Genomic DNA, 9,283 nt, shown 5'->3' on the forward strand with positions numbered 1-9,283 from the left:
ATTCTCATGGAATGTTATTATTCTGTTATATTCTCATGAAATATTATTATTCCATTATATTCTCATGGAATGTTATTATTCTGTTATATTCTCATGGAATGTTATTATTCTGTTATATTATCATGGAATATTATTATTCCATTATATTATCATGGAATCCTGGAAGGGCTTGGGTTGGAAGGGACCTTAAAGCTCTTTTTGTTCCACCCCACTGCCATGAGCAGGGACATCTTCCACTCTCTCAGGTGGCTCCAAGCCCCCTCCAACCTGGCCTTGGACACTTCCACAGAAGGGGCAGCCCCAGCTTCTCTGTGCCAGGGCCTCAGCACCCTCCCAGGGAGGAATTTCTTGCCAAAATCTCACCTGGCCCTGCCCTCTGGCACTGGGAAACCATTCCCTCTTGTCCTGGAGCTCCTTGGAAAGATTCTCCCCCCTTTTTTTTTTCTTGCAGACTCCCTTCAAATGCTGCAAAGGCCACAATCAGGTCAGCCCAAAGCTTCTGTTCTCCATGCTGGACGATGCCAGTTGTCCCATCCTTTCCTCACAGGAGAGGTGCTCCAGCCCTCTGATCACCTTGCTGGCCCTTCATACTCATATTCACCTGCTTGGTGTCCCCAGTGGGGATCCTCCACCCCTTGCTGGGATAAACTCAAGTCCAAAGTGGCTCCCCAGGTGTCCCCTCCAAACCCCAGAGCCAGCTTAGCTCCACTCACTGCCTCCAAACTCCAGTGTTAGGCCAGCTCTGGATGCTGTCCCTGCCCATTCCTCACTGAGGAGCTGAAGAAAGGAGCCCTTCCATAGGTACAGCACCACCACCTCAAGCACCTTCCCCACTCCTCATTTCCCTTCCAATTTCTCCTCCTGTTTGGAACCAAAACTTTTCTCTTTGCTGCTTATTTACTGACCCACTGCTGCTACACAAAACAGAGTTAAAATCAGCTGCAAAGCACTATGAAAAAAACAAAGCACTTTAAAGCAAGTCATCCAGAAACTAAGCATTATCCTGGGATATTTCAAGTTGGAAGGAAGAGTCTCAAGTTCTTTGAGCTGGCTGGAGTCTCCTGGCACAGGCTGGACCTGACGTGAAGGCAGCAGGGCTGACAAGAAAAACCCACGAAATGGAAAAAAGAATTAAAAAAAAAATAATAAAAGAGGCAGGAAGAATGTGGCTTTAAAGTGCAGAACTTTCCCTGCATCTACTCCAGGAGCACAAAAGAGCTTCTGAATGAATTGTAAATAAGGAATTGACAGGAGCCTCATCATTAAGAGGTTAATTAGAAGAAGCCTTGATGTTTCTGCTGTTGCTCTGGGGACACACAGCTCCCCATTCCCTCTCTGGGCTCACAGCTATTTTGTGTTTTAACTGGTCAGGAAAGCAGTTTAGAGCCAAGAGACCACACACACACTGGTGCTGGGGGGAAGAACACCCTGCACACCTGATGCCCACGTTTATCAACAACTCTTAGGAACTGACAGGAGCCTCATCATTAAGAGGTTAATTAGAAGAAGCCTTGATGTTTCTGCTGTTGCTCTTGCACCCAGCACAGGGACGCAGAGCTCCCCATTTCCTCTCTGGGCTCACAGCTATTTTGTGTTTTAACTGGTCAGGAAAGCAGTTTAGAGCCAAGAGACCACACACACCCTGCACACCTGATGCCCACGTTTATCAACAACACTTCAGACCCAGCCTGGCTTTTCTCAGGCTTTTCCAGAGTGGAAATTGTTTAATATGTGGTCAACATCCCCACACCCAGCAATCCACGCTCCCAAGAAGGCCACAAAAAGCAGCAAGACTTTATCAAGATTTAAAATACAGGAAAAGCTCTGTTTTTCTACTGAAAAAAAAAAAAAAAAAAAGAAATAAACAGTGAGAAGCACAGGGTAGCTGAGAACCAGGAGCTTAAATAAGGAGTTCCCAGGCAGAATTTCATCTCTATAAACCAGAGAAGCAATTGCTGCCTGCTGTGCTCAGGGCAGGACACATTCCCCCTGTCACCACCCAGTGAACTTTGCTTGCTGCTGACAGAGCTGACGTTGGACCGGGCTCCTTTCGCAACAGCCGCTTCCGGAGCATCCACTGCTGGCAGGGAAAAGCACAAAAAAAACCCCAAAAAATCAACAAATTAAAAAAGCAAAAACCAACCCAAGCTGTCTGGCCAAGGAGCTGGACGAGTTCAAGAATGTTTGTTGGACACTGTTTGTAATTTCCAGTTAGGGAAAGGCTTTCTTGGAAAGTTGTAGGATAGAAGTTCGGGATCTCAAGCAGAGTTTGCCTGATTTAACTGGGTAAATATTTGAAGCAGGTGGTGTTAATAATAAAATCTGCTGCCCCAAAATTATTCCCCCAGGGTGGGTTTTTGATTTATTTCAAGCAAAGCCAACCTGCAACACCCCTTTGCAAAGGAGCCTTGATTATTTTCCTTTTTTTTTTAAAGATTGATTATTTTCCTTGTTTTTTAAAGATTTTCTCTTTTTTTAAAGATTATTTTCCTTGATAATTTCCCTTTTTTTTAAAGATTATTTTCCTTGATTATTTTCCTTTCTTTTTTTAAAGATTATTTTCCTTTTTTCTTTTTAAGATTATTTTCCTTGATTATTTTCCTTTCTTTTTTTAAGATTATTTTCCTTTTTTCTTTTTAAGATTATTTTCCTTGATTATTTTCCTTTCTTTTTTTTAAAGATTGATTATTTTCCTTGTTTATTAAATATTATTTTCCTTGATTATTTTCCTTTCTTTTTTTAAGATTATTTTCCTTGATTATTTCTCTTTTTTTTAAGATGATTTTCCTTGATTATTTTCCTTTCTTTTTTTAAGGATGATTTTCCTTGAATATTTTCCTTATTTTTTAAAGATTATTTTCCTTGATTATTTTCCTTTCTTTTTTTAAGATTATTTCCCTTTTTTTTAAGATTATTTCCCCTTTTTTTTAAGATTATTTTCCTTTCTTTTTTTAAGATTATTTTCTTTTTTTTTTGGTTTTTTTTTGAGAAGGCGCCAGAGGACTGTTGTGTGCACAGGAACAGAGATTCCTGGCTCTCTAGCCCTGCAGAAATTCAGATTTTTTTTTCCCCAGCCTTTCCCGAAATAAGTAGCTGTTAAATCTCTGGTATGAAGCACAATAGCGAGGGCAGCCCCTGCATTCCAAACGTGCACGGTGGCTGCTGGAGCAGAGAACAATTCCCAGGGTGATCCCTGCACCTCATTCCATGAGTGCAGCTCCCTCCAGCCCAGGCTGAGCTCACACCTTGCACTGAATAAAAGCGGAAACAATCAGCACTCGTAGAGGCCAAAATCAAAGGCACCGGGAGTCGCCAAGTTTCCAGGGGATTTGTACAGTCAATTGGGCTTTTCCTGTTTATTAATTAGGATTTTTTTTTTTTAATAAACACCGGTTTTTAGCTAAGTGAAAGCCTGAGAACAGCCGTGCCACGAGTCTGATCTGATCCTGCTCTGCCACTTAGCACAGAGGAGCTGAAACACCCTTGTAAGGCTGGGGTTCCACCAAAACACAGCTGCTCTCCTCCCAAAAGCTCATTTCTACCCCCAAATTCCCAGAACTCCCAGGTAAAGCCTCACCTGCTGCCCAGGTGAGGTTTGAAGCCATTTTCTGTGCTCTAACAAGCCCAGATCCGCACACACACACACACACAGAGTTATTACCCTCCGACCGTCAGGTGGGAATGCAGAGCACAAACGGTGAGAGGTTGGGGAGGAGAAAAATATTCCAACAGTGGAACCTGTCAGAACAGGTCCCTGAGTTACACAACAGTGATCACCTCCATGGCCACAGAGCTGGACTGCTCTGGAAGCCCTGAACACCAGAGTGGCCACCAGCCCATCCTCTGTCCCCAAAGATGTTCAGTCAAGGTTTTCCTCTGGGAAAATCTTTCTTCCAGTTCATCCCAAATCAATTTCCTTCCTAAAACTGGAGCTGAGATCCTCTGTTTGTCCCAAACCTGCAGCAGAATCCTCCTGCTCCTCCCAAGCCCAGAGCTGAGACCTCTCACTCTTCCCCCATGAGCAGCAGAACCAGGGAAAGGAAAAGGATCAACACGGAACAAACAAGCGAAACACAAAGAGTTCTTCCTCCCTTACCTCCTTCCAAACAAATATTTACAGCTGCTCCAGAAGCTCAGGGTATGGAAAGGTTTCCTTAAAAGCCCAAAGAGGGTATGGAAAGGTTTCCTTAAAAGCCCAAAGGAGCCTCCTGCTCCTCCCAACCCCAGAGCTGAGACCTCTCACTCTACCCCCACGAACAGCAGAACCAGGGAAAGGAAAAGGATCAACATGGAACAAACAACTGACACAAAGAGCTCTTCCCTCACCTCCTTCCAAACAAATATTTACAGCTGCTCCAGAAGCTCAGGGTATGGAAAGGTTTCCTTAAAAGCCCAAAGGAGCCTCCTGCTCCTCCCAAGCCCAGAGCTGAGACCTCTCACTCTTCCCCCATGAGCAGCAGGACCAGGGAAAGGAAAAGGATCAACATGGAACAAACAACTGACACAAAGAGCTCTTCCCTCACCTCCTTCCAAACAAATATTTACAGCTGCTCCAGAAGCTCAGGGTATGGAAAGGTTTCCTTAAAAGCCCAAAGGAGCCTCCTGCTCCTCCCAAGCCCAGAGCTGAGACCTCTCACTCTTCCCCCATGAGCAGCAGGATCAGGGAAAGGAAAAGGATCAACATGGAACAAACAACTGACACAAGGAGTTCTTCTTCCCTCACCTCCTTCCAAACAAATATTTACAGCTGCTCCAGAAGCTCAGGGTATGGAAAGGTTTCCTTAAAAGCCCAAAGTGCAGATTGCAGAGGGCTGGATGGTACAGACACACCTCTGGGGCACGGGGGGCTGCCAAGTTCACCCCAGCAAGGGCCACAGGACAGTGGGGAAGAGGCCACAAACTCCAGAAATTCCACGACAACACGGTGGCACTTCCCACCTTGGGCTGATCCACATCTCTGTGACAAGCCCAGAAAACACCTCTGAGACCCCCAAGCCTATCCCCTGTGAAACCCATAAATCCCAATTTCCATCGTTAGCTCCCAAAACCTGAGGCTGAAAGCTCCTAAATCTCCTCCCAAGGGGAGCCCAGGCCTCTTCAGAGCATCCCTGGCACTGCAGGACCCCCAGCACTGGGAGCCACCTCCAGCCCCAACTGCTGCTGCCTCTCCCTGACACATCCCCACCCCACAAAACCCCAAACCAGCTCTGGTTCACACAAACCACACACCCCTGTGAGCCCCCAAACACCCAACACACGTCCTTGATGCTGTCAAGAGTCCCCTCTGCTTCCAGAACCCTTAACCCCATAGATCTCACCCCAAATCCTTCACCCTGAAACACCCACCCCTATCCACACCCCCTGTGAGCCCCCAAACACCCAACACACGTCCTTGATGCTGTCAAGAGTCCCTCCTGCTTCCAGAACCCCTAATACCATGGATCCCACCCCAAATCCTTCACCCTGAAACACCCACACCTATCGATGCCCCCCAAACACCCAACACACATCCCTGATGCCTTCAGAGTCCCTCCTGCTTCCAGAACCCTTAACCCCATAGATCTCACCCCAAATCCTTCACCCTGAAACACCCACACCTATCCACACCCCCTGTGAGCCCCCAAACACTCAACACACGTCCTTGATGCTGTCAAGAGTCCCCTCTGCTTCCAGAACCCTTAACCCCATAGATCCCACCTCAAATCCTTCACCCTGAAACACCCACCCCTATCCACACCCCCCAAACATCCAGCACACATCCCTGATGCCTTCAGTGTCACTCCTGCTTCCAGAACCCTTAACCCCATAGATCCCACCCCAAATCCTTCACCCTGAAACACCCACCCCTATCCACACCTTCCAAACACCCAACACATATTCCTGATGCCTTCAGAGTCCCCCCCTCATTTAAGAACCCCTAACCCCATGGATTTCACCCCCAAATCCTTGTTTTCACCCTGAAACACCCACACCTATCCATGCCCCCCAAACACCCAACACACATCCTTGATGCCTTCAGAGTCCCCTCTGCTTCCAGAACCCCTAACCCCATAGATCTCACCCCAAATCCTTCCCTTAACCCTGAAACACCCACCCCTATCCACACCCCCCAAACATCCAGCACACATCCTTGATGCCTTCGGAGTCCCTCCTGCTTCCAGAACCCCTAACCCCATAGATCCCACCCCAAATCCTTCCCTTCACCCTGAAACACCCACACCTATCCATGCCCCACCTGCGAGCCCCTGAGCGCCCCAAACATCCAACACACGTCCTTGATGCCTAAAGAATCCCCGTTTCTTCCAGACCCCCTAACCCCCATAGATCCCACCCCCAAATCTTTCTTTTCACCCTGAAACACCCACACCTATCCACGCCCCAAACCCCTCAGGAGCCTCCTCGCAGCCTTGGGGGCACCTCCAGGCACCTCCAAGCCTCTCGCCTCCCCCACCCCATGATCCACCACCCTGGAACACCCACCCCTGAGTCTCCCCGCCCCCAAACTCCTCAGGGCCTCCTCACACCCCCAGCCATCTCTCACCCCCTTTCCCTCACCCTAAAACCTCCCCAGAGCCTCACCCCACAGCCGCCCCACACCCGCCCGCCCCACAGCCGCCCCCAGGCCCGGGCAGGCCCCGGCCCTTCCTCCCCGCTGCCCTCAGCTCCCCACATCGCCTCCCTCCATCGTTCCTCGCTCCCCCTCACGACCCCTCCCCGGTCCTCCCCGTTCCCCTCACGGCGGGGGCGGGGGCGCCGCCATGTTGTGCCCGGTGCGGGCCGGGTCCGGCGCGGCCGCTCACTCACCGCGGGCCCCGCCGAGCGGGCCGGCCACGAGCAGGAGCAGGACGGGCAGGAGGGCGGCGGGGATCGGCGGGGAGCGGCGGGCGGCGGGAGGGGCCGGAGGGAAGCGGGGGGCCCGGGCGGCCATGGCGGGGACGCGCCGCGGCCTCGGAGCGGAGCGGCCGCAGCGCCGGAGGGAGGGGGAGCGGGGGCGGGGCCGGGGGCGGGGCTAAAGGGGAGGGGGCGGGGCGAACCCGCGCGTGCGCACTCGGGAGGGGAGGGGGGGGACAGCGGGAGGGGACCCCAGGCTGGGGAGGGGAGATAAGGGGGAGATAAGAGTGAGATGTGTATGATATGGGTGTGATAAGTGTGTAAGGCATGCGTGAGATGAGTGTGTGATATGGCAGAGATGAGTGTGATAAGTGTGTAAATATGTGTGAGATAATTGTGTGATATGGCAGAGATGGGTGTGATAAGTGTGTAAATGTGTGTGAGATAATTGTGTGATATGGGAGAGATGGGTGTGATAAGTGTGTAAATATGTGTGAGATACGTATGGGATAAGTGTAAGATATGTGTGATATGAGTATGATATGGGTGTGATAAGTGTGTAAATATGTGTGAGATAATTGTGTGATATGGGAGAGATGGGTGTGATAAGTGTGTGAGATATATGTGTGTGATGTGTGAGGTATGTGTGAAATAAGTGTGAGATATGGGTGTGATAAGTGTGTAAGATATGCATTAGAGAAGTGTGTGATAAGTGTGATATATGGGTGTGATATGGGTGAGATACATGTGTGATAAGTGTGTGAGATATGCGTGTGATATGTGAGTGTGATTTTTGTGTATGGTGTGTGTGCACATGTGTGATTGGTGTGTCCAAACATGATTTGTGTGCAGAGTGTGTATTCAAACATGACGTGTGTGCATAGTGTATGATGTATGTGTTCAGGTGTTGTATCGCTTGTGTGTGCACACGTGTGATTTGTATGTTCAAACATGATGTGTGTGCACATGTGTGATGTGCAGGTGCTCAGGCATTGTTTGTGTCTGGTGTGTCTGCACAGTGTGTGATTCAAACATGATGTGTGTGTGTACTGTGTGATGTGTGTGTTCAGGCATTGTTCAGCCATGTCTGATGTGTGTGCACAGTGTGTGATGTGTGTGTTCAGGCGTTGTTCATGTGTGCATCCATGTCTGATGTGTGTGCACAGTGTGTAATGTGTGTGTTCAGGTGTTGTTCATGTGTGCATCCATGTCTGATGTGTGTGTGCACATGTGTGATTGGTGTATTCCCGTGTTGTTTGTGTCTGATGTATGTGCACAGTGTGTAATGTGTGTGTTCAGGCGTTGTTCATGTGTGCAGCCATGTCTGATGTGTGTGCAAATGTGTGATGTGTTTGTTCAAACATGATGTGTGTGCACAGTGTGTGTGTAGGTGTGCAGGATATGTGTGTGTGCAGGTGTGTGTGCAGGAATGCAGGTTGTGTGTGCAAGCATGATCTGTGTGTGCAGGTGTGCAGGGTGTGTATGTGCAGGTGTGTGTAATGTATGTGTGCAGATGTTGTGTGATGTGTGTGCAGGAATGCAGGTTGTGTGTGCAAGCATGATCTGTGTGTGCAGGTGTGCAGGGTGTGTATGTGCAGGTGTGTGTAATGTATGTGTGCAGATGTGTGTGATGTGTGTGCAGGAATGCAGGTTGTGTGTGCAAGCATGATCTGTGTGTGCAGGTGTGCAGGGTGTGTGTGCAGATGTGTGTGATGTGTGTGCAGGGTGTGTGTGTGCAGGTGTGTGTGATGTGTGTGCAGGTGTGCATGCAGGTGTGCATGATGTGCGTGTGTGCAGGGGCTCTATCTGCAAGTGTATGTGCAGGTGTGCAGAATGTATGTGCAGGATGCATGTGCAGGTGTGCAGGGTGTGTGTGCAAGCATGATTTGTATGTGCTTGATGTGTGAGTGTGCGTGTGTGCCGTGTTGGGGCAGGCAGGCACTGAGCCACCCTGGGCTGGGCACCCCAAACCTGGGCAGGGCACCCCAAACCTGGGCAGAGCACCCCAAACCACAGGCTCAGCATCCCAAACTCTGGTTAGGGCACCCCAGAGCACTATCTGAGCATTCCAAACCCTGGTAGGGCACCCCAAACCCTGGTAGAACACCCCAAACCACCCTCTGAGCACCCCAAACCCTGGTAGGGCACCCCAAACCACTCTCTGAGCACCCCAAACCCTGATAGAACACCCTAAACCACCCTCTGAGCACCCCAAACCCTGGTAGAACACCCCAAACCACCCTCTGAGCACCCCAAACCCTGGTAGAACACCCCAAACCACCCTCTGAGCACCCCAAACCCTGGTAGGGCACCCCAAACCATCCTCTGAGCACCCCAAACCCTGGTAGGGCACCCCAAACCACCCTCTGAGCACCCCAAACCCTGATAGAACACCCTAAACCACCCTCTGAGCACCCCAAACCACCATCTGAACATCCCAAAACCTGGGTAG

The 9,283-nt window shown here is 49.6% G+C and overlaps 1 protein-coding gene across 2 annotated transcripts in view; it reads right to left on the minus strand.

Annotated features, from left to right (window-relative positions):
• ACVR1B (activin A receptor type 1B) overlaps positions 1-6,972 on the minus strand; it is a 29,330-nt gene extending 22,358 nt beyond the window's left edge. For both annotated transcript variants that reach the window (XR_008508913.1, XM_036399981.2), the window contains exon 1: positions 6,805-6,972. Coding sequence is in view for 1 of the 2 variants with exons in the window: in XM_036399981.2 (XP_036255874.1) it covers positions 6,805-6,928 (124 nt within the window). In the remaining variant the exon portion in view is untranslated. The remainder of the gene's footprint in view (positions 1-6,804) is intronic.
• Between the last annotated feature and the right edge of the window lie 2,311 nt (positions 6,973-9,283).

Source organism: Molothrus ater, chromosome 30 (genome assembly GCF_012460135.2).
Source record: "Molothrus ater isolate BHLD 08-10-18 breed brown headed cowbird chromosome 30, BPBGC_Mater_1.1, whole genome shotgun sequence".
NCBI classification, from domain to species: domain Eukaryota; kingdom Metazoa; phylum Chordata; class Aves; order Passeriformes; family Icteridae; genus Molothrus; species Molothrus ater.